A 25875-nucleotide genomic window follows, 5' to 3' on the forward strand; every position below is an offset into this window, starting at 1 on the left:
CCGAGTTCCCCTCCCCTCGGCGTATATATACGTTGCTCGAATAATGGCCAATTGGCTGCCGTAAATCTTGGGGCCTGCTTTAGGCGCTGAAAACGTGCCCGCCATGGTAAAAGCAGGCGGGCAGCGCGTGTCTGCGAGCCAGCCTTCTCTGCGCTGCTTATATGTGCACGCGTGGCTTGGCGCAGAAACGCCGCTCTCTTTTCAATCTTTCTTGCGCTTTTTCTGCCTTGGTTGCGGTTCGACGGTGAGTTCCGGGCCTCCCTCCAATCGGTTCGGCCTCAAGTTCTCGCGCCATCGCAAGCAAAACCTCGGTGTGCGTGCGCGCATCGCGAAGGAACCAAGCCCGTGCCAATTTAATCCGACACCACATTAGGAGGCACTATACACGCAGCAGGAAGCCAGGGAATATATGTAGCACTGATGATGGCGGTGATGATGGCGGTGATGATGGTAGCGGAAAGGCTTAATAAGTAATGCAATCGAAGATCGAACGTTGGTGGCGCAGGAAGGATGCGGCTGCCTCGTGTGCGACAGGCTGAAGGTTGCATTGCATGACACCTACGGCATTTGGATCCTCCCCATGAGACTTGTATATATTTGTACTGCGCGCCTCAATATGCTAAGCAAACTAATGAACAAATGTGCAACCTATAACACAACTAAAGTGAACAAGACAGGGGTAGACCCTAGGCCGTTGCAGACGTTCCGATATGTAAAAAAGCACTTACTTTGATTCAAGCAGTGAATCAACAGCATTGCCTATTAGCAGACTATGTTGCCCCTATATCTGGGACCTTCCACAGACTTGAGTGAAGCGCGTGGCAGGGTCCTGTCAACGTTGTTAAAACAGGCCAATGACTTCTCTTCGTGAGGGTGACGACATGGTCACTTGTCCAAACTTCGCAACGGGCTGACATTTCCCTCACCCTAGTTATATATTGTGGCACCGTTAATTCAAGTGTATACGAAAAGTAGTCTACACGACAGTTGAAACAGCTAGTGCAAAGTAGCCATACATGGGAATTGAATCGTGTGCAGCAGTTCGTAAATTCTAGCAGCTTCTTGTTTCCGTAACCAGCTTGTCAGCACATTTTTTTTTTATCGCCCTGAAAGGCGAGAGCCGAGGAAACACCGGTTGCGCCGGCGTATTCCCATGCGACCGCCATGGTGGCATTGAGGAAGCCAATCTGGCGCACGGCCGAGTTGCCCTAACAGTGATGGATCGGCTGATTGTCGATGGTAATAGCAGTCGGCGCGCTCGCTCCCGACGAAATTGAATACGCTTTCCCAGCTGTTGACCTGCCCTTGTGCAAACGATATGGCGAACAAGCTACCGCCGTGTAACTATGTATATTCACCGAGAAGTTGCTAAACGTGGATTTGCTGCGCTTGTAAGCGTAACGGTCGGTGAACGTACACGTGTGTCGACGTGCGAACAAAACAAAGACATTGACGATGGCGCGATAAGTAATAACTCGTATAGGAAACGCGCACTTGATTTAGGGATTGATGCTATAAGTATATGTTGTTCAAGAGTGCGACTTGCCGAGACAGCTTTGCTTAACGTATCTAGACCATGGTTTCTCTACTGTTTCTGATTTTTGTTGTTGTTGTTGTTGTGGCCAGGAGACGCGAAAGAAGAGCGCTGAACATGTATATGTTGGTGCATAATTGCTGCGTCCTGTACTTCTTGTACACTCAGACGGCCTTTGAATTTCACATGAACTTCTAACTTTATTTGAACACTGAGAAGATACACTGATGCCGACGCCGCGCACAAAAACGCTCATGGGTTCAACCTTCTCGCTTCTTTTTTTCTTCTCTCCCTCTCAGCTCGCGTACCGAGCAGCCAGGTGTGCCGGCCGCACTTTCCACAGCCCGCTGCACCCGTGGATCTCGGACTCCGCCAAGGCCGCCGCCGCCGCGGCCATGGTTCCTCACCACGGGGCGGCCGCCTGGTGCTCGCCGTTCCCGCCGGCCAAGCCGCAGCCCAGTCCGCCTACGGCGCCCTCGCACTCTAGTCCGCACCTGTTCAGCTTCCCGCCCACGCCTCCCAAGGACGCCACGCCGGACCCGGCCGCGGCCGAGGCCCCCGGCTACGCCACAGCCGCCGGCTGCGGCGAGGACCACAAGCCCGGCATGCTCACGTCCCTGGCGGCCACGTCCTCCTGCGGCGGAGCGGGCAAGCGCGAAGGTAGCGGACCGTTCTCCGCCTCCTCGCCCCCTTACCCCCACCCCTACGTACCCCATCCGGGCGCGCCGCCGTCCGAGCTGGCCGGTTACCACGGCTTCCACGCCGCACCCCTGCAGCTAGCCGCGGCTAGCGCGGCTGCGGCCAAGCAGCACTCGTCCTCGTCGTCCAACGCGCTCCAGGGACCCAACGGCTACGGCCAGGCCGGCAAGCCGCGAACCAAGGGACGCTCCAGCGCCGGTAAGGTGAACTCCGGCCCCCGCACACGCGGCGGCACACCCAGCGAGGAATGATGATGCACGCACCGCACTCTTGCCACCACCTCACGCTACTACCGCCCGTCTTCCACTACTACTAACAAGCCACTTCTGCTGCTGCCGCCACTAACGCACCCTGCCGACGCCGCCGGCAAACCCCGTGACTGCGACGCTGGCGCCGCCAACGGGCAGGGGTTCCCGGTTTTCTTCCCCATACTACCACCCCAACTCCTCTCGCTCGGCTTCTGGTCAGATTGAGGCAGGGCTGGAATGGCGAGCAAACTATAGCACAGCCCCGTAGCAAAGCTTACTCAGTCACACAGTTGTATTAGAATTCTCAACTTTCTTTAGCTCTGGACAAGCGCGCTTACCACGCTTGTCCTGTCTCGTAACAGCAGAGGGCAGGTTAGGAGTGTCGGGAGTCAGTTCCCGTTCGGAGGTTTAGGGAATTGCTCACATTCATTTCGCGTGCCCCCCAAAAAAGCATCCAGGACATCCGCGCATGTGTCCCTATCGGGTGCTCTACCGAAACGGAATTCTGAGTGCGCCATCGCGCTCTTGCATCGCATTGGTGGGCGCCTGTCCATACTCATCGCCAACATTCCTGACAAAAGAGCCACATACGTTATATAAGACTGCAGTAAGCGAGGGAGTTAGGCCAGCCAAACAGACTTGCGAAGGCCTGGCAATATGCCTCCCCAGCCCCGTCTTATTCTGACCCGGAACCGGCAGCGTGGTGTTCTGACGTTGTGTCCCTCCCCTATTCACTGTCCGTCGTTGTCTTGGTGTGATGGGCACCCTCCGCGGAAGAGGTGTGCAGATGTTGTCGGCGATCGACGCGGCCGTTGTTACCAGGATCCGCGGTGGCTTTCGCAGGCGCCAGCGGAGGCGGTAGCGGGAGCAGCTCGGGCAGCGGCGCAAGTTCTCGCCGAGAACTGTCGCTGCCCTTCGCTTCCCTCGACCAATCCACGGCGCCGTACTTCTGGAACGGCAGCCAGGCGCTCGCAGCGGGACCGCGGTCTGACATCTCGGCGTTCGGAGGTGAGCGGCGACGCGCCGCGCCCCGACGTGTAGATAAAAACATTTCTGTGTGTGGTCCAGCTTATGTGTTAAAACCCGTGATTTGCAAGGCGAGACGATGGACCAAGGGCCGAGAAGGCATTGCCGCCTTGATAAAAGTAGCGTTCGCGAGTTACCCGCTAGTTCCCCCACCGGACTTGGCGACCAGCCGCGTTCGAAATCGGAACTGCCGCGGTGGTTCGAAACAGCTTGGCTTCGACTAAACTACGGATGGCGCGCTGTGAAACCAGAACCACTCTTCGGATCATGCCATAGCCTGTCGTATTTGGTTTTGTAAAGAAAAAATAATGTTTGAAAGTGTATGCAGAAGTACGCAACGTCTGAGCTTTGAATTGAGAACGAAATTTACCTTCGGTTCCTCATTCTATGGGCTATATCCAGACGCATCCTCGCAAAAATTCTACTGCTGCTTCCAGCGCCCATGAAAGCGCTCATGTTGAAATTGCTTGTTTCGTGTACAAGAGCGGACATTACGCAAGGAGAACATGACCGTTCACCATAACGTTCATCATAACCTTCATCGAGTCCATTGCCATCTTTATCATGCCCTTTCTCTCCATCTGCTTCCCTTTGGCCATGATGAGTGGCAGACTCGATGAGTGGCTTCCTCTCGCTTCCTCTTTCATCTCCCTTCCTGGCTCTTGCATTGAAACCCAGTCAGTTCACACGTTCTTCGCCCCCGATGCGTTCGCTATAGCTTCAGCGTGAGCATGTTCTTTAGTGACGTTAATGGCACCTGCCACCACACCGTTATTATCGCTTCGTATACACCCGCAGCGAATTCAACTTACGCAGTATGCAAACCTCTACGATATCAAAAAAAGCTCAACATCTAAAATTTCGCTCTCGGCTCTCTCGTAGACCTGCTACTCGGAACACCGTGAAGGCTGCGTTTGTAGGAGCCACACTGTTAAACTGGTGGCTATATCCAGACGCAGCCTCGCAAAAATTTGTCCTGCTGCTTCTGCAGCGCTCACGAGAGCGCTCATGAACTTCCGTTCGCGGTGCAACGGCGAAGCATCAGGGACGTCGTCGCCATTTAGCAGGAGAGCTAGCTGCTACCACGGCCGTTCAGTTCAGTTCACTCGGGTCTCCTTTACGGGGGCGTAGTCATGCGCGCCTTTGTACAGAGGCCACTGCACTCTATATATCCGCGCCGCGACTGTGCATGTGTGAATGGCGCATTTTCTCTCCCGGCTCATTCAGGGCGCGAGCGCGCGCGCGCACACACACATTTTTCTACAGTGGCCGCTGCTAACATGCGATCTCGCGATACTATCTCTTTCCTATATAACCGCGTCTGCGCCGCACGTTTGTACGTATATACGAGAAGCCCCCACCGCTTCACCCACGCCTCCTGCAGCTCTCTCTCTCTTTTCTCGCTCTCGTTCGGTCGAGATGGTCCGTTCACGACGGCGCGAGGGACCTGGCAAGTTTCGGTCGTTTCGTGATTGGGTGGCCCTCCTGTCTCTGACGCCGCTTGCTTTATTTTTTTTTTTCTCAATGACCTTTTTGCGGCGTTATATTCCAACACGGGCGGCCACTCTTTGTAGCCGCGCGTACGTCGTCGGTAGTGCGTTTTTTTTTTTTTTTTTTCCTTATTCCGGGCGCCGCCATTCAGCCGACGAGGGGACGAGGTGGTGCTCGTGATGGATCCGAGAGAGGCGTCGGCGCTGCCGCGCGGCACCCAGCGGTCCATTTCCTCCGCTTTGCCCATTCGCTTGTTGTTCCTGCTGCTGCTGCTGCTGGTGCTGCTCCGTCAAAGAGCGGCGTTACTGCATCCGCTTCTTCCTGGAGGATGCATACAGGCAATGGTTTCTGCTCCGAGTCTGGCCCGGCGGTTACTTACACCTTGAGGGATAACTGTGCAGCTTCCCATTCTTGTAGCGTCTGTCATATCCGCGAAGCATGTTCTCTATGGAGAGACCGTGGTGAGGTCTTAGCCCGGATTCATTATATGCAGCTCCTGCGCGAACACTGCTTCGAGAACGGGTACTGACACACTAGGATGGCAGATATGGCAGGTTGGTTAGATTCGACTAAATCAGCAGCACGACTTAAAGCGACGACTGGAACATGACTGCCACGAAGCACGTGTTTGGAATTCCAAACATTGCGAACACGAAAAAAAAAAAAGGACAGCGCCAAATATATTGCGAACCAAACGCTTTGTCAATCTTCTCCATTGGTCGCAGAGCTTTTGTCATTTGTGTTCTTGACCTTGCCTTGAGTGACGGTTGCGGATTGATCATTGACGTTTGCGAAAGAGCCCGCTTCTTGCGTCCGAGTGAAACATGAACGTGAAAAGAAGAGGCGGTTTGCTGTGAAACGTAAACTTCTAGAAGCCTTCTAGAAACGCTTCTAGAAGCCTTGCTTTCCCTGATGCACTCCCGCAAGCACATTGCCTTCCTAGCGCAAGTTACCAGTCCTATACCGTAACAATAATTCTGAAAGTTCCGCACCATTCCGAAGCGAAACAACGCTTGCAACCGGGCAAGTGGAGGGGCAATAACTTTTGCAAACACGGACAGAGATTCCCGAGGAGCAATCATCAGGCCGCGGTGTATATACATACACACTCCTCGTTTGCTCCGCACTCTTACGTAACGAGCCCGAACAATTTCTCCAAAACACGGGGCGCGCAAAGCACACAACGGGAGAGCGCTCATCTTCGCGTTATGCCTCGATCATGACGCGAGGGCAAACCATACCCCCCCCCCCCTACCTTTCCTTCCCCCTCCTACATTTCTTACATGGGGGGAGGGGGTTGTTAAGCGTTACGACCGCACGGCGCGCGCGCGCGATCTCAACATGAGTGCTGCGCCCAACAGGCACACGCACACACACACCGACGTCGCAGCCGTCGCTGCAGATAGGGAGAAAGGGGGGAGGGGGGGGGGCTACGAAAGCATCGGCAGTTACAATAAAGAAAGCAATGAGGCTCACGCGTTTCTCGCGCGGTGAACACTGATCATCCCCCCCCCCCTCGCCACCCCTTCTCCCTTTCTTAGTTCATACGTACAGAGAAGGAGGGAAGGCGGATTGGTTTTAAGGGGGGGAGGGGGGGGGAGGAATTGACTCTCACGGCGTGGTTTTGGAAGAGACGGGGGAGGGCACAAACCAGAGGCGATGATGGACCCAGGGCGACCCTGGCTTTGGCCTGACCTCGTAATTGCAGGTTGCCGCAACAACAGTTCGCCTATACGGCGGGAGAGAAGATGTGGCGGCGGCGTGGGGGGGGGGGGGGGGGGAGGTTGAAGAGTCATGCACGCGTAACTGCTTGCTCGATAGGAAAGAGGTTGCGGGATGGGGGGAGGGGGCAGCTCGTTTTTGCCCGACGTCGTTCGTGCCGCGCGTACGAGGAGCGAAAAGGCTCATTTGCAGCGTTGCTGCGGCGAAACACCCCCCGTTCGTTCGGCTGGCCCGGCCTGGCCAGACCGGGCCGGGAGCCGTAGTAAGCGGCGGCGGCGCATGTTGCAGCTCGATGCTTGCGCGGTCTCTCTCTCTCTCGAGTTGGATCGTGATGCCTCCCCCCCCCCCCCCCTTTCTCTCGCTCCCGTCGGACCGAACACCCGGGCACGTTTGCAGAGCTCGTATATTCGTATACGCAGCAGCTCTCGTGCGCCTGTGTGTGTGTTGCAGGACGCGCTTCTATATACGCAGCATCAGGCGAGAAAACTGGCGTGCCTTTGCGTGGAGCTGGTGGCGCGTCGATGGTGGGGACGCGCGCGCTGAGGAAGGAGATCCGGTTGAAGAACGTTCCGACGTCCGGCAGCAGCGTTGGCACCTCGAGCCGTCGCCCCCTCGATCCGAGCCGAGCCACGGGGAGGCGTGCGCGCGGTATATCACTTGCGCGGCTTCGTTCGACGCAGTTGGGCGAAACCGCGGGATTACTCAGATCGACGTGCGCGAACTACGTCGATATGGAAACGAGTCGGCTGCTGGAAACGTATCCTCGTTCGTTTAGTTCGGATTCTACATTTCCATCGAAACGAGACGTTACGTCAGAAGAAGATGGAGGTTTTAAGTGATAGACAGTGGTCAAACAAAGAATTTCGCTATAGCCTGCATTCGTCAGCAGAGCAACTAAAACTACAAAAGAAAGCGGCTTCTTCTTTTTTTTATTTATTTATTTCATTTTTTTTGCAGTTGTTGTTTTGACGGTGACAAGTCCCCTTGAACCGTTGGCTTTGTGACATTCCTTGTTTGATATGTTGCTAATGCATTTCCAACAGTGGCCTGATAGACATGTAGAGAGAAAACAGGCCTGACTGGACCTGTCGGGCCTCTTGGATTGCAGCAAGCTGTACAGGAAAAGAACAAGTTGCATAACGTACTCGAGCATACAAGAAAGTGGATATCAGTGTCTGTAAATAATAAGAAGAAGAAGAAAAAGAAGGAGATGATGATAATGAAGTAGAAGCACTAAACATTCTAATTCGACATTTCTGTCGATCAAGCATTATTTATGGGAAAAGATGGAGGACGAAATCCGCTGCGGGCAGGTGTGGATCGACGTTGGCTGTGTACGACTCTCAATTCAGCCAAGACCGAAAGGCACGGCCAGACACTGAGTAAGAAGGCAACACGGAGCTAAATAGAAAGTTTCGCCTTCTAGAAACTCTCATGGTTGTCGCGAGTTGCTCAAGCACAAAGCGACAATTTGGCTCACGCGTTTGTGGAAAGCAAACATTCCATAAAATTTAACGTAATTCCTTCGGCTCCAACACGTTCATTTGCACTCGATCAAAGGATATATCGAAGCAAGAAAGTGAAAAGCCTCCGGCGAAGTTATTTTAACGAGAACAGACGCTTTGAAGGCAGGATTATTTTGGGATTACTTAACCGCCACATCGTCAGAAAAAAAATGACTCAATTTCGAAGCAGCTGTTTCCATAGCTGGTGATGACTTGAGACGACGACGATATAGCCCCCGGCCAAGCTCCCCCACCATGCACTGCCTGGCGACCTCGATGTCGTCCCAAAGGACAGGGCGCGGCTTCGACCTCGCGAATGTTGACTGCCTCGCCTTGGCGCGCGTCCAGAACTAGGTTACATTCGGATGGATAGCTGTGTGAACTGGTCAGATAATTGCCCAATCGTTAATGCCTCCTTCGTCGCTCCCGCTGTATCCTTGTCGCATATTTGTTTGCTCTTTCTTTCTGTCTTCTTTTCTTCGCCTCTTGTAACTAGACACAGTTTCGCTCCTACGAAGGGATCTGACTACGCGCTAAGTCGAGGAGCTTAGCTAAGCATGCGTTCGATTCTGCGCGACTAACCGCTCGGAACCGCGGGGCGCGACTAATTGCGCTTGCTTCAAACTAGCAGTTATAAGTTGTCCCTAAACGGAAATGATGTTCACTCATTCCTCAGTCGGTTACGCACAAGGATGTATTGAATTCTCAACTCGTCTTGAAACGAAATGCGAAGTCGCGTTAGCATAGCTCTACTATAAAGCCACTCCATAGCAAGTGGGGCAGATTGCGTCAGCAAATCTATAACGTTTTGCTGTTGCTTCGTGCTAAATTTCGGGCTTTTCTACCACTCTGTCGTTATCTTGGAAGGAAGCACATCATTAATTCACCGAAATGCTATAGACTGAGATGGACCGAGAAGATATCTTAACGGAATCTCGTCGCGAGGATACCGAACCATGGGCTTTGAACTCGGTTCTCGCTCGGTTCTCTGCAGTTCCCGTGATACACGATGATGTCAGATACACCATGCCGTCATGAATTTTGACAGCGTCTGCCCGGTTATAGAGTAAAACTGCTTATCGGCCAGGAATGCCCTGCACTGTATTCTAAAGCAGCCATATAGTGAATCTGGCCAGTTTTGAAAACTTTGCCTGCACCAAAATGGCCCCAAAACCAAGAAAAGAAAAACATTACGGAATGCTATACTGCATCTTCACGTAATAGGTGCTAAAACTTGGGCGCGAAAAAAGAAGAAAAAAGAAAGGAAGAAAAGCTATAGTTTTTGTTTAGTTGTCCACCGACTAGTATATAACCAACACTTCTCCGCCAAACTAACGTCAAGCGTAGAGAGCTTTGAAACAATACTTTATAGCAGTTTTTAACTAATTTAGCGTTTGCTCTTGGCATATCTCGACGCTGCATCGCGCACGTGCGGCGAGCGCGTTCCCGGGCAGGAGAGAAGAGGACAGGTTTCTTCGCTGGAACCTTCTTCACATGGCTGAGGCTCGCAACGAAAAGCGAGCGGCGGTCAGCGATCTCCCTGGCTCTGAGAGGACTCCTTCCTCTCCTCGGCGACTTCTTCCATCTTCATCCCATTTGGCACACGGGAGGATATCGGATATGTCTGCCGCCCGCAAGCCGTCCCGACGACTCCTCCACCATCGAAAGGAGAAGACGACTCTCGGGGGCACGCCGCAAGGCAGCCAGGAAAGGGCGAATGCTCCTGCGTGCGAAAGAAGCCTCTTCGCTCCGCATCTCGCAAGAGCGGCAAGCATGCAAGCAAGCAACCGAAGGAGAGAGAGAGAGATAGAGGGTGAGGCGTTCCATTGGTGCTGAGCTGGCTGGCCGCGTGCTGCCTCTGTGCTCACCGGTGTGCGCGCACACACACACACGCGCGCGCGCTGGCGAGAGATTAATAGTGTCGTCGGACAACGGGCCGAGCCAGGAATTCTGCTTTGTTCGTCTCTCGCGGCCGCTTGCTTTTGGCAAGGGAGAAACCAGTTTGCCGCCGCCGCCGCCACCACTGGCCCTTGGCTGCGCTTTGCGCGTGCATATGTGACGCACCGGTGGTGCGCCTATATGCGCCCAGACTCACTCGCCAGCCGGGGCTCCCTTCTCCCCGTCCGTAACGTGAGCCCATAGGCTGCGGTGACTATCCCTTATAGAAGTGAATCGAGGCAGTAGAGGGTCTATTATAGACTCGTTGTAGACATGACGGTGGTGGGTCCTCCTTTGCGCCCATACTCACCAGCCGGGGCTACCTTCTGCCTAAGGGAAAAGTGTAGAAATTCTGGCCGTAACGTGAGTCTATAGGCTGCGGCGACGAGCTCGTATAGAAGGCAATCGAGGCAATGGAGTGTCTATAGACTATTTGTAGGTATGATGGTGGTGGTGGGTGCATATGGGGCTTTGACTGACAACCGGGACATTCTTTTTTTCTCGAGGGTAGGTATAGAGGTTCTGCCATGTTGTGTTACCTGCCACAGGTAACAGAACACGGGAGAGGCTTCCCCCCTGCACCTAGCTTAGTTCATGTGAAAGTGCGATCAAGACTCGTGTCTTCTCTCTCTCTTTCTTTCACTCCCCCATCCCCTTCCCCACGTGTAAGGTAGCAAACTGGACGAAGTCTGATTAATTTTCCTGCCTCTCCTTCCTCCCTTCTCTCTCTCTTCCCGCCTGCAGTAGACCTGAGTAGGATGATGATGATTACGAAGATGATGGTGAATCCAAATGCGCGATCCGCACCATGTAAAAATGGATTTGACTGGTGCGACATTTAGATTATATGCACGGAGATAAATTACCCTCGAAAAAAAGAAATCAGACTCGCCAGCCCCGAGTAAAAAATGACTGCGCTGCTGCAGTTCCACCGCGATGTACCCCTTCACACCTTCACATGACCTAAATAGATATGACCCAGTCATACACCCAAAACGAATGTCTTCGTAAGCAGTGTTCAAGATCAGACTTCACTTGAACGTCGCCGTGCGTTGCTCAGTGACTATAGCCTTCCCGGCGGCATCCACGCGGTTCCTTATCCGAGGTAACCGCGCGCGCGCGGTTACCACAAGGCGCCGACTTGTCGTTAGGGATGTCCACAGGAGGTCCCGGTGGTGCACCGGTGCACTGCACGGAAACAACCCCCCGGCATTGGTGAGGAGAAGGGCGCTCCGCATTCCGACGTCGTCTACGCGATGCATGCGGTCGGGGAGGCAACGCGCGCACGCGCCCAGCCCGTCAGTCCGCCTGCTCGCGATCCTCGCATTCCACGGCGGCGTTCCGGAGTCTGCGCCCCGTGCGGGCAGTACTGTACCGTGGGCGTCGTGGGCAGGGTCGGTTGCTCCCCCGGGAGGGCAAGAAAGCCTCCCGTCGCGCGAAGCCATCCCAGCGTGTGACCGACGCGACGGTGCCATGTTCACCGAGCACCGGAGAAAATTGCCGAGACGGCGGCCGGAAAATAAACGAAACGAGAAACTACAAAGGCAAACTCTTGACTGCAGGGGCTTCGCTCTCGTTGAAGTAGCCGTCAGGGTGTGTGCTAAGCAGGCGTGCGACGGTCCCGTTATATGAAGGGAGACCGGGGACATCGGGACAATGGATTGACTACGTTCGCGATAACGGGAATGTAGTTGTGGACTTTGGCTACAACAGTGGGGGAATCGCGTTTGTCGACGCGCGCGAGGGAACCGTATCCCGTAGCGCTTGTTTGCCCTCTTTCTTTCTTCTTGTCCTATTTGTCGCACTGTTCTTAGCACTGAATTCCCGTTTGTTGCACTTTCTGTAGTAGGGAATTCGTATCAGCTCGTCCAGCTGAAAAAAAAATAGCCAGCCTTTTACAATGCAGTATTTTTATTAAAGAACATTATGTATTTAGTGGACAGACTGGCTGCCAAAAAGGTCCATTGTAGGGATCAAGGAGAGGAGTCGGAAGAGGCAGTGGTGCTTGTAACGTTGGGGACAGTACCTGCAGAAAGCTGAAATCGTCTCGTGCACATGTGGTCGTCGGAAATGAACGGGAAGATCGCGAAACGAAGCAGTATATTTTATATAACAGTGCATAGATTTCGAGATGTCTTCACTCGTGTCTTGATACTATAGAGAGGTTTAGCTTGTCCGCGCGTGTATTATATCTTCCATATACGGAGCACCAGTGCACCATAGTCGTAGACAGTGCGCAGCAGCGCTGGCGTTGACATTTAGTGTCGTCCTCTTCAACCAAATGGTGTTAAGAACGTTACTTTGTTTCCTAAGGATTCCCGTCAAAGAGTAAAGAGAATGAATATACGTTCGTGTATGTGCCGCTGCCGGCTTCTGTCACAAAACGACAGTTCTATAGTTGAGTTCAGCGTGAAGGGCTTTCGTCGACAGCACTGCTACTCCAGTCTGCAGGTGCTATTGTCGAAACGTGTCAAAACTTCGCCGCATTGGCCGATTCCGCCACGTTTGTGTTTTGAGCCAATCAGAGAGATGGCGTAGCGGCTCCGGGAGCCAATCGGAGCTGACAAAATGTCGACAGTATGGCGTCTAATCCGACGTTGTCCGGGAAGAGTGTATCCGATATTTCCGTCGACGGTTATGCAATCCAAAGCCGCCTCCAGTCCGCTTCGAAGTGTGCCACAACGTGCCTCTTCCGACGATGTGGCGTTCGTTTACCGAAGGCCGTATACACGCAGCGTCGCCACCGTATAGTCACCGTCGTCGTTGCCGCGTAAAGAAGACGTGCATGAGGAGGGCAACGGGCGGCCCGGCCGCCTTTCGTTCCGCGCCATCGGAGCCCCTCGTTTATCGGCTTTGTCCCGGAACAACAAAATGTTTTCTTTCTTTACTCCCCCCTCTCACTTCTTCTCTGCTCCCTTCCTGGCCCTTCGGCCGCACTTCGAAGGAACGGCGAAGCCGGTCAACCCCGGCGCAACGCTCGGCCGGTCGCCAATTAACCGGCCGGTCCGTCCTTTCGAGACAGAGTACACTGCACGAGCGCGTCGCCGGCCCGTTGCGGCGAGTCGGTGCGTCTCGCGGAGTTGGAGATGTGCGGCTTTTTTTTTTTTTTTTTTCCCGCTACCCCGTGGCCCTCTATTTCTTTCTTTCTTTTTATTCTTCTTTTCTTTTTATCACATTGCTTCTCGCGTTGCTTCTGCCGCGCAGGTAGCCGACAGCTCTATTCTTGGAGAAAAAAAAAAAAAGAATCCTGGGCGCTCCTTCGGAAAGCATCCTCCGGACCGACGGAAGAGGACTTCGCGCGCGTCACATTGGCTTAGCTTAGGCTGTCTCACTTATAGTTCCGTGAAGAGAAAGTATTATACCGTGAAACACTCATGGTGCAGCAGTCCCTTATCAAAAAAAGTATTTCGACAGTACACAAAGCGTCTACAGTTCTGTCCTCACGCCCCCCCCCCCCCCCCCCCCCACCTACCTTCTGAGGGCCCTACAGTGTGTCCACGGAAGTCTTGTGTAATTGTTGCCTGACTATTCGCGTTGAATGCACGACTTGTTCAGATTTCTATGCATCGCAAGTTCCGTACCGAGTTAGACGCACTTCTTATCGGTTTTTGTCTATACACAAATCATAGACTTTTACATAGCTACACGATAAATCGACGATAAGACAAAGCCGTTGTGGAAGTAGTCTATGGGCAGTCACTAGACCTTGTAAAAAAGGTGGTCTTTCGAGCATGCAGCTTGTCGTCAAGTGCACGCATATGCATGGACACTACGCAATTTTCTCCTTTTTCGTAAACCTTGCAGGCTTAGGAGAGTAGCCATAACTTCTCGTATAGGATTATAACTTTTCCGACATACATGCACAATCCAAGTACTTGAGGGAGCGACTTTGACGAGCAAATTTTGTCTATTCGCCTACAGGCTTGCTCAACAGCTATAGGGACATACGTTACGTCATCGTCGACGCAACTGTGTTCATATTAAGTACACACGCGTCCCCTACGAATACCAAAAACACCGCGAACTCCCTTTCCAGCCGAGGACCTTACAGCTCTGACGTTGTAGTGTCCTCGAAAGGACGCCAAGCATGACTCGCGCGCGCCACGCACGACAACAGCCGGCGAGAGAGCGACACAGACACACGAACACAATACTATACGCGCAGCCGGCGTTGTTTGAGAGACATGCCCCAAATGTAGATTCGCCGCTGTAAATTCCCCCGTTGAGTGGCTTGCGGGGAGGAAGAAGGGCGTCGTAAAAACCTCTCTCTCTCTCTCTCTCTCTCGGGGCGTCTCTTATTTTGCTTCTTCGCGTTCATTATTCCTCGCGACGTGTACTAGTCAGACAGAGAGAGGTCGTCCGTTGCGGAGACCGCAATGCGTCCTATGCTCTCGCCGCAGGACACACACTCAGTGCGTCCCTTCCACGAAGAGCCATAGCCGCTGGCTCCGGATTGGTGCGCATTGCGCGCACGCTGTTCACGGGGAACTGACGAAGCGATCGCGGTTGAACCTCAATTTGGGACGCTTTCGGGTGTCTCCGGGGGTTTACGTCCGTGCGCGCAAAACCCTGCAGCGGCCGCGCGGTCGCTGGGGAGTCCTTCACGACACCGCTGGGGTCTTGATGGGGAGGCAGGCAGTGGTTGTTCTGGTGCAGTTGTGGGTCGATCGCCCAGAACGTGTGCGTGAGCCGTGTTTGTGCGCGTGCGTACGTACGTGTGGGGTGGGGGGCGTACCATGGCAGACCGAGTGTCGCCGCGCGTGCATAGGACTGGGAGAGGAAGGAGCCTTTTACGACCCCGCGCGCGCTGCCTCGACTCCTGGCCCCCGCGCTTGCAAGCTGCGAGTATACTGCGGCGACGTCGTCTTCTGCTGTCTGTCTGTCCATGCGCGTACGTGGGCCTCCCCTTTTTTTTTGTTTTTGTTTCTTTTTCTCGTGCTGCTCGCACTTTTTACGGCCGGCGATAAAACGTGGGGACAGGTAGAAGGCGCGCGACGTCGCCGTCGTCGTGGTCCTCGTCGTAGTCCACCACTCCCGCATGCGGACGTACGTCCCCGCAGCGCTTTTGTGATTTCCTTCGGTCCCATTCGGGCGCCACGGCGCGAAAATGCGTTCACGGCGAACGTCGAATCGACCACGTTGCCTTTCTTGTTTCTTCATTTCCCTGTCTCTCTCTATCTGTTTTCTTTACCGTCATTTCCTCCGAATAGCTTGCGCAACCAACCAACGAACGAACGAACGAACGAACCAACGTCGCCGTAGCGTCGGTGTGACGACGTCGCCCCCTCACCTGTCCCCCTCAAAAAGACGACAGAGGCGTGAGCGTATATACCAACGAAAAAGCCTGCGCGTCGTATAGCGAGCTTCCACCGTAAAGACAACCACTATCCTCCTCCTCTGTGTCTCTACGGAGAAAATATACGGCCTTTTGATTGCCTCGCCCGACGATTTCGGGTATATACAGGCGTGGACGCTATATATAATAGGCGAGCCCGAATACCGGGGACTAGGGCCAGCAAACGATGACAGTTGCGGTCAGGTGGAGGGGACCGCATATAGCAGGCGAGCGAACGCCCACGTTCGTGTACATGCGACGGTGGAGCCCAGCTCGTTTAGCGCCCACTTTGTCTTTGGGATCCGGGCCGATTCCTCACCTTTATGGCTCGGGATAGTCGCGATAAGGCCAAATAAAAAGCCCCCCGTATCGTGCCTGCGCATCTGCGCGTGCTTTGTTGCGTAACGTAAACAAGCGATCCTGTATTATAATGCGACCACGAATCGGAAGTGGGCGCCGGAGGCAAGTTTTTTATATATATGAGTTGACCTTTGCCTTTTTGAACCTTGTGAATATACTGTTAAAGGAAAGTCAGGCAGTCGTATAATTGTTGCCGGTGTACAGTCCATCGTAACCTACACTGTCTCAGTCATTGTCCCGTGTCTCAGTCACCGTCCGTGTCACAGTCACACCGTCGCAGCCACAGACTGTGACAGTAGCCACACAGTCACAGTCACCGCCCGTGTGACGCCAGAGACTCCGGTGGTCATGGTGAACGGTAGGACAGGAACAAGCAGTTGACAAAGCCCGCCTGCTGACAGGCTCCGCCACGCGCACCACCAGTCGTGAGGAGAAGTTGAACCAAAGCACACATATAATACACATACATATCAAGAATTATGCCTTAACGGCAAGTCTTTATCGCAATAAAAAAAATACACACACAGTTGTGTAGGAACAACGGCTCACGGTACAGCGTGTCTCGCGCTACAGGCACTTATATTATATCTATCGATGTGTACGGACGTTGTGATAAGACAAAAAGCGAGGACGGCTTTCGTTTGCCACTTATCAGTGAAAGTATACTATTTTCTGAAGACGTCTAGGCGACAAACGCCACATCACCAACCTGTATCATCATCATGAGGTGTTCGTTAAATTTCTCGGTCGAAGTTCTCACAAAAGTCCCCCAGAGAGTCCACGACGCCCTGGTGGCCTAGTGTCTTATACGCTTGTCCAGTGATGCCTTTCTAAAGCTTACCAAAACCAACCCATTTGGAAGTACGAACAGCGTCGACCCGCCAGGGGTCTCTATAAACAGCATCTGCTCTCGGAACAAAGCATCGGCTGACCCAAGTGTCCCAACTGATTCCCTTCCTTCATACTCACGCACACTCACACAAACGAACGTGATTCGCGCGCCGCGCCATTGTCCAGCGGCTGGTCACGTGGCTGCGGCCAAACAGCTATACAGGAGCCGCGTAGCTGGCGCGTGTCGGGCGGTGCCTTTTGTCTTGCAGAGACAAAAGTGTCCCGTATACGCGTAACACGCCGGACACATGTCTCACGCGCGACTTCCGCTTCGTTCGAGCGCGGCTCCTTCCATGCTCAGCTGGCGGAGCAACTCACATTCGTTCGCGACGACCTGCGCAGATACATCGTGCGTTGTTACATAGGTGGCCGCAATTTCGGCTGCTCATCCGATCGTAAAAAATGCTCACGTCATTGGTACTTTCTGTCAGAAGCATCGGAAACTGCGGTGTCCACATAATTAAAACTGTACTTTCTATAAACACCTGCGTTGATGAAGCACGCTTTTGGACTTTGCCAGGAATGTCGCAGCTGGCCAGTTTCAACTGCGCGGCAATTTTATCGTTTCACGTTACCCTGGGGCACATATATGTATACCCACGGTGGCGGAGTTCCCAACCGTTGTTCTGTCTGGAGGTAAAAAAAAGAAAAAAGAAATATCAACGAAAAATACCTATATTTTAGTACCTTACGGGAGACGTCGTATTAGCAAATTTGCCATAATAGTTAATCACCTGAATTACCATCCTCGCAAGTATACGTGTTGTCTGCACAAGATGTATCGTTTCTACAATATCGAGCGACAAAGCAAAGATTCGGGATGTTAAATCTGGCATGTGAACGGCCTTTTCGCTGTCCCGCGTGTACGCGAGAGCCGGCGATGGGACCACATATAAAACGAAGAATACAACCACGAGATAACCTATAAGACAGCGTAATCTGCGCCCGCTGAGTTCAAATATCGCCGAAAGAAACTGCTGAAAGTTGCGCGTTCATCTTTTCCATCGGGATATATGCGTAAAAGCCCCGAAATTGGCAAGACGTATACACCGCCTCCACCATACTGGCCGAGGGCAGGCAAATGTTACGCGATTGGCTGCACGCTCCTCGAACTTCATCTGCCGGTATAGGATGTTGTTCCGTTGCAAAACGCGGGCCATCGCGTGTGCATATACGCTGCAGCTTTGTAGACTGGCTACCTGCAGCCGCGCGTTTTCCACACAGCACGTTGCGGGAAACGTGACAGATGCGTTGTCGATGCGAGTCCCTCAATACAGCAAGGTGCTGTGGCAGTGAGTGAGAGAGAGAGCGGTAGCTACATTGCGAGGAAAGGGGCGGAATAAATAGCGGAGGGGGTCCTTCCTGCCTCGTGGCAGGACGACGGCGACGTGCTGCCGGCACGGACGACGCGGAAAAGAAAAGACAGTTCGCCTTCCTGCTCAGCTCGCGGCCTCTCTCTGTCTCCGCTTGTCCCCCATATCTCGACTCGCGGCGGAGACAAAACGCCGCCGCCTCGAGCACAATGAAGAAAGCATAAAACTCTGGAACGACCGGCGGCGGCAGCGAGGGTTTCCTCAAATCCAGTTTCCGAAGGGGGCTTGCTGGCTGCTTCTATAGCGCGCTTGCGTCGATCGCGCGGGTGGTTTATCACTTCGGGTCGCGCCTTGGCGGGTTGCGGAATACAAGACGGACGAATAGAAAGAGTCCACCGGCAGACTGCGCAACGCAAATACATTTTTTATGCGAACAAAATATTGATTTTATCTTGCTGCATGCGTGCACGAAAACCCTGAAGCCTATATAGTGTATCTAATTGTGCTGTCTTGTGGTTTATCAATGTTAGCGCTCGCGTTTACTTTCGGCGACCACTTCGGCGAGGACCAGCGAAGTATTGACTTAAACGCTGGGTATTGACTTAAACGCTAGGTATTAACCTAAACGTGCACGGTTATATCTATATTGCGCTAATTGTATGCAATTAGTTTTGTGGCTGTCCCAGGCTGATGGCTATATAACCTGTTAGACGCGCCGCAGGCATTGGTTGTGCGTGGTAGCGCTATCGTAAATATTTTGTAGGGCACGCGTCCTAAACGTTTAAGGGCAAAGGTAGCGCTGCTTTTGATTTTAGTTATACAGACATTGATCTCAGCAAAATTGGCAAAATATACGTATACGCTTGTGTGGCGCCGCGCGTCATGATTGCATGTGATATGCGCTATACACGTATGTGTAGCTGTATGAACGCCTTGTAACGTGCATATATTAAAAAATAATCAACTATAGGGTTTCATGTGCCATAACCACGATCTGATTATGAGGCACGCTGTAGTGGGGGACCCCGGAATAATTTGGACCACCTGGAGATCTTTAACGTGCACCTAAATCTAAGCACACGGGTGTTTTCGCAATTCGCCCCCATCGAAATGAGGCCTCCTTGGCCCCGGATTTGATCTCGCGACGTATTACGTATTATGTGTTACGCATTATGTATTACGTGGGCAACCCAATCGAAAGCGCATGGTCCACAGCAGACAGAACAGTATAAGTAGTTATCAACTTCGTCTTCAGTATGCATATGTATATTGATATAGTCAGAAGGACAAATTTGTACGAGCAATGTAAGTAGACCGCAAGATGTCTAATAGATAAGATAAAATTTGCACAAATTCGAGCTCCTTTATGTCAGCGTTCTTGTACCCTTGGCGCTGTACAGGCTTGGTGACCTCGGTCTGCTGCATATACATACGGCCACAACCTTCTTACCGAGCGGCCGTGTTGAGATTTTTCGAGAACTCCGCCCACCCGACTACGGTTCGTGCACCTAACGCGCACTACACAGCCTCTCTCATAATTAACCGGGCCACGAGTTTAAGCGTCTCTTCGTTTCTCCTGCAGATGGCGCGGCGGTTTTCGGGTTTCGGTCGCAGTGAAACCGCAAGCTTAATGCGTCTTCCTTCCGAAGCCCTCGGATGATTGTTCCTTACAGCCTGCGTTTGTAATAATTGTTAGCCGCGATGTGTGTGTCTTTATCGTTCAGGATAAGTAGTCCCGCGGCGACTGCACATACATTATGCATCACTGCATGAGCCCTGCCTGCGCGTATATATATATATATATATATATATATATATATATATATATATATATATATATATATATATATACAGCGCACATCTTCAGCACGCTGCGTGAAAAAAAAAAAAAAACGGCACGACACGTTTGCTTTAACTTCACTCTTTCTCTATACTCCAAACCTATATATTCTCGGCGCACTGGCAAGCTTTTCTCTCTCTAACCACTTCCCTTTCTCACGGCGAGCACTAACCGCTTCGGCCCTTGGTCTCACGCTCAGCACGAAAGGTCTTTTCTAAAGACAAAAAAGAAAAAAAAAAGCCACACTGCACTTAAGGCGTTCATAACCATTTTTTGAACTGTTGTCTGCGTTCTTCCTTTTCTGCTAACGAAACCACTGCTAACAATCTAAGGAGCCGAATTCACAAAGCTATTAGTTTTCACCAAAAAAGAAATAAATTACTAAATAATTAATGAAACACAAAATCTCGCAAGTCTCGATTCTAACATTCTCATATCATAACCTGTATTTTCCCCACGATTATATAGAATACTTTGGCATGAAAGTTATTGGCCACATATAATATTCCCTTCGGAATTGATCAGTCAGCTTCGCTTTCATTATTTTCGCTATAATGATTTGCAGGTAACTGATATTGCGAAGCGTTGCAGCGTAAGAACTGCTTTGTGAATACGGAATCCACATATCTTTGTGTGCTTGTGTGAAATTTCTTGAAGTGACGTGTTGATTTTTTGTTTATATGTACCGGTATATGTACAGAATTGTGTCAGCTTTATGTTATACTGAGTTATGTGTATAGAGTAGAGTGTATGTGTGTTAGGAGCACGCCTAGAATGCCTCTTAAAACAGCAGCACGATACATGGCATACGTACAGCCTCCCGCATTTTTAGCTATATCGTGCGAGAACACTACAATATGGTCGCACGTCGTCCTGAAGGGAACACCGCATTAGATGACTCTTGCACAGGAGAGTGCTTAGTGCACTTGAAAGTACTTCTGCCGGTCTCGCTGATTATCGCCGCTTAAAGACGCTAAAATGATGCGTGATGGACGCTCGCGCGATATAGCAAAAATTAGGGAGGCTGTGCGAAGGAAGCGTGTAGAATGAGAGTATTGCAGATGCAGACAGGAGTTCGTGTGTGTGTGTGTGTGTGTGTGTGTGTGTGTGTGTGTGTGTGTGTGTGTGTGTGTGTGTGTGTGTGTGTGTGTGTGTGTGTGTGTGTGTGTGTGTGTGTGTGTGTGTGTGTGTGTGTGTGTGTGTGTGTGTGTGTGTGTGTGTGTGTGTGTGTGTGTGTGTGTGTGTGTGTGTGTGTGTGTGTGTGTGTGTGTTTAACGGAGGCACCCAATTTCTTTTAGCAGTCGCACTAGCTATTTTCCGGCTTTGTAAACTATGGAGTCATTCGCAGGTTTCAGTCTTTTGTCTTCATTTTTCGTAAAATTATTGCCTATACTTGCTTCACTTCGCGACCATAAATGCTGTGAACAGAATGTCAAATAGTGTTCCGTTTTCCATGCAGCACCGATTAGAGTTAGTTCACAGTTAGTTTCGCCATTCGCAGTTTTGCTACTGTGTTCTTGACCGTCACTACCGCGTGACAATATGTAGTTTCATGTATAGGAGGCGCCAGGTGTTGCAGTGACCTTTTCCCGTTTCGACACTAACGTTTCTTGTCTTTGTCCCTGCGCGTGCGCGCGTTTCTTCGGCAACACGGTCTCGTGGCCTGCTCCCTCCTGCCTGGTGTTGCTGCTTGCCCTCCGTCGGTGTGGTTGTCGGTGTTTGGTGATGGTGGCCCGTGCGTGGTTCAGAGGGCAGAGAGTGCGTGAACTGTGGTGCGACGTCGACGCCGCTGTGGCGACGAGACGGCACCGGGCACTACCTGTGCAACGCATGCGGTCTCTACCACAAAATGAACGGCCAGAACAGGCCGCTCATCAAGCCCAAGCGACGACTCGTGAGTACACCTTTGTACACTATAATACCGAACACTTTTTTTTTTCACTCTAACTTTGATTGTACGGTGTCGTGTTCTAGTGCGGTGGCGTGTTTGTTGACATGTTCTTGAGATTTGACGAAGCCTAGGATACTCGAAAATGGCGCTAAAGACTTCGAGAGGCCAAGGAAGCAGGTGCTCACGTAATATCGGGATAACTCCTTCAAAAGACAAAACAGGCCGAATCGCACTTGTCGGAGGTTTTCTACAACTCATCTTTCTGTTGAAAGATTGTTTATTTCTGCCTTGAATGTACCACTATGCTCGCGTGTTAAGTGCGACAGAGCGCAGTTGGTGACATCCTCGGCGACACAGTAAAAGATTATCATATAGTATAGCTATACAGCCGTTCACTAAGTTGCGGAAGACGGTTAGCCGTCGCAAATAAGCATTTTTTTTTCTATTCTAATGCGTGTAGACAAAAATGGCTGAATGGGTGACTTATTTTTCATAAAGGACTGGCACTATATTTGTTGTATAACATATGGTATGTTATAAGCACCGTTATACGCCGGTTTCGGTCGAAAAACCAGGCCGATTAAGTCGCATGTATGCATTACTTTGCTAAGTAACTCATGCAAGTAAACAGAAGCATAGCATACTGCCAGAAGCATTGCCATGATTGTCAAGACAATGATCTCAGTAGCGCTTCCCGTCACGCGTTGCCCCCGCTTATATATATATAGTTTCCTGTGAAAGCGCACCCCTGTATAATCTTCAGTCCTAGACATTTCCAAGATAACGGAGCAATATGTATACGGTGTGACGCTAGAACTCTTATTTCCTGTGGGAAGCTGGCGGGAGGGGAAAGCGTCGCCTGCAAGAGCGACCTCACGCACATACGCAAGAAAACAACCACTGCGCGGTTCATTTGTCACTGCCACGAAGGATATATAGATAAGGCACTGACGGCCTAGGACCCTCCTCCAAACAGTGCGCTCCCTAAGCGACGTCTAAAAGTTGAGAACGAACACCCGTGACGGTGAAAAGTTGCCCGAACGGAAACCACATGTAAACACGCTAGTCCCGAGACAGCCAAGACGTGAAACACGCGCACTCATACAACAGTTATATGACCAGGCAAGCGGAGGAACACATGGCAATAAGGCTTTACGGTTTGTACTCAATTTCTCTATACTTGCTCTCCGCGTGCTTCCCGTTGGGAGCGCCGTATCTGTGTACGCGCTTTGCGAGACCACACAAAGAACTAGTGAGAACCCGAGCTCATTTCCTGGTCGAGTGGGGTGCACGCTCGTGTCTGTATAAGCCATGCGCGCGACAATTTGCGCGCTCGCTCTCGCTTTGCATAACGCCCTCCCTTCTTTTGAATAGTGCGCGCATACCTGGCGTTCGCGTATTCCGCGCAGAGTAACGCGTTAGGACTGCGGATTCGGGCGCTGAACACCGCTGGAACGCCGGGTGCGAAGTTCCGGAAATGATCAAAAAATCCTTTCTTCCTAGTTGGGTCCGCGACCACCAGGGGGATGGCCGTGGCGTTTTCCGGCGCGCCTGTGTGGCGCTAGTGTCGCTAGGCGCGAGCAGCTCACAAAAAGATTTTCTCCCGGCTTGCATGCGTTCGTATATCAGATGCGTGCAGGCAGCGTGCCCCCTCGGTCAGGAAAGAAGCGAGAACGAAACCGGAAGTCGCTCCAGTTCCTTTCTACTTCCGGTTTCGGGAACCGCACCGCCGCAGTTGCGCGGGAGCGAATAGGAAAGAAAGAGGTGTTGGGGGAACGGAGAAACGAACGGGGATCGTCTGGTTGGGAGTTTAGTTGCCCCTAGCACCGCAAGGGAGCGCCTTGCTATATACTGGTTTGCACATAGGAATGTGTGTACTTGTACTATACATGTTGGGTAGTGGTCTCCAAATATCTCGCGTACTAAATGCAGCGCTACAGAATAGTGTCGCGAATGTATTGCATAGTAGCCCGTACTTTGGGGCAGAGCGACAGACCAAAATGAATTTCACGGAGGGAAGTTTGCTACAGATGTCCGAGTCGATTGTCAGCCACCGTCAGGATATATGTGTGTGCAGCTGCCGACGCTCAGTGAAGGAGAGAGAAAAAAGTGTCATCCGGTCGGAAACGACGGTTTCCTCACTGCACTGCGTTCATTGGTGGAACGATAGTGAAGCTGCGAGCAGTGCCTTTCCGCTCGCTGTATGTTTTCTTTTCGTCTGCATCGGAAAACATTATCGTCTGCTCGGAGGAAGGAAGTAAGTGATATCACAGGGTAATTCGTTTTCTTTTTGTGTTCCTCACTTCCTCTTTTTCTTCTTTAGTGAAAGACCTGACTTCACTTCGGCTGCTTTGTTCCTTATAGTTAAGCCATTTGAAGAGAGACACCGGCGGTAAATGATTTGGAATGATGAAGATAAGGCATTTTTTCACGTGCCCCTTCTCTTATTTGTTGGTACTTCAAGCAAAAAAAAGCTCTAGAATGCCGAAAATCAAGCTTTGTTTAGTGTACAGACATGTGTTCAACTGGGTATACCGATATACGAAGTACATGTAAGATGCTTTATCAAGCCTTATGCCGCAGGACAAACAAGAGGGTCATAAGGTCTTGTTCGTTGCGCATATTTCGGCACAGAAAACATCACAATTCTTAACCGATTCGTTGTCGCTTATTATGTTGCCCAATTTAACCAGGCCCATCGCTCCCTCTTGCGAATATGTCCGGCATAACAATCTGTTGCATCTCGAAAATGACTACAGAAGGCGTCAAAAAGACTAACAGATATCCTACAAAGCGACTCTTTGCGAGTGTTGCCACGAAGAGTCACGCTTCTTCTCACACGTATATGCGTTGCCTATAACACGTGTTTCACGAAAACAAGAAGCAGTGACATGCGTCCTGCAGACGCGAGTTCATAAATTTCTCACACACAACTCGGCCGGGGTCGTACTGGTATTCCCCGCCATCACTCGATGTCGTCGCCGCTGGATTCAGCGCTATAATAGCGGTGAAATCAAAACACCTGTCTCGGGGATCGGGTGAGAAAACGAGAAATCCATATGATAGGAGGTCTGTCTCTCCCATGCTCGATTCCACGCGGCACCCGACGATCACATGGGGGTATGAGAGGGGTGGGGGGGACCAACCATCACCGGCGGCGAATATAACTCGATCAGCGTGCCGAGGTAACACGCGACCGGCCCGACGAAACGACCGATTCGTGATGGCACGGTTGCCGGTGGCCGCCGCCGACAACAAATACCTTGCACGCGGAGTAACGTACACGTAGTGCTCCGCTCTTCGGACGGGTGCCACTTTGAACGGAGAGAAATGCAGAGAGAGAGAGAGAGAGAAAAAAATAGAAAAGGCAGCCAAGTGGCCGAGCGGCGGCAGTAGCAGCAGTATAGCAGCAGCAGGAGGAGGGGTCCGCGCAGTCGTCGCAACGACTGCAGGGTTTCGTTGAGCGCTGAAGTACGGTATATGGACAGTTGTGGAGCAGTTCGAAAGCCGATCATCGGCCACGCGGGCGCCGATCAATAATCGTGCAAGACGGTCGGTGGCAGGAGCGTGAGTGACTCAGAAGCTGCAGCGGCGTGCACCGTGCTCGTACGTGGCACGCCTACGAGCGTGACGACGCTGAGATGAAAGGAAAGAAAGAAAGAAAAAAAAAGAAAGAAAGAAAGAGAGAGAGAAAGAAATGCGATGTCTGTGAACGTGCTTGCCTTGTATACGCCGGGCCAACTTGCTCGTTTCGTCCGGCAGGGTTGAAGAAACTGCAGGGCACGTGGCGTGCGAGGATGTGCGAGACCAGGAAGAAACGTCGCAATGACGCGCTCCCGTCGTAATTCTGCTCCTTTCACGTCTCTCTTACATTATTATTATTATTTCCCGATGTCGGCGCCGCATCACTTACGACTCGACTCTGCTATACATTTGCATTGGAGAAGAAATGCATTGGCGTTCCAGTTAGTTTCTAAACAGAACGTCGTTTTATGCATCGAAGTACAAAATGAACTGGAACGCCAATGTATTTCTCCGCAAAGTTCGGGAATTCCTATCTCGAAACTGGTGTCATCCTGGGA

At 51.8% G+C, this 25875-nt stretch overlaps 1 protein-coding gene and 1 long non-coding RNA gene across 2 annotated transcripts in view; one reads left to right on the forward strand and one right to left on the reverse strand.

The window, feature by feature from the left end:
• LOC119461254 (transcription factor GATA-3-like) overlaps positions 1-25875 on the forward strand; it is a 283079-nt gene that overhangs the window by 227162 nt on the left and 30042 nt on the right. Inside the window, 3 exon segments of the mRNA XM_049672150.1 lie at positions 1834-1868; positions 1870-2431; positions 21651-21796. Of these exon segments, the coding sequence (XP_049528107.1) occupies positions 1834-1868; positions 1870-2431; positions 21651-21796 (743 nt within the window).
• Positions 1-25875, reverse strand: part of LOC125947437 (uncharacterized) — a 351351-nt gene that overhangs the window by 163563 nt on the left and 161913 nt on the right. The gene's annotated exons all lie outside the window — the stretch shown is intronic.

This window comes from Dermacentor silvarum, chromosome 8, assembly GCF_013339745.2.
Source record: "Dermacentor silvarum isolate Dsil-2018 chromosome 8, BIME_Dsil_1.4, whole genome shotgun sequence".
Lineage (NCBI taxonomy): Eukaryota > Metazoa > Arthropoda > Arachnida > Ixodida > Ixodidae > Dermacentor > Dermacentor silvarum.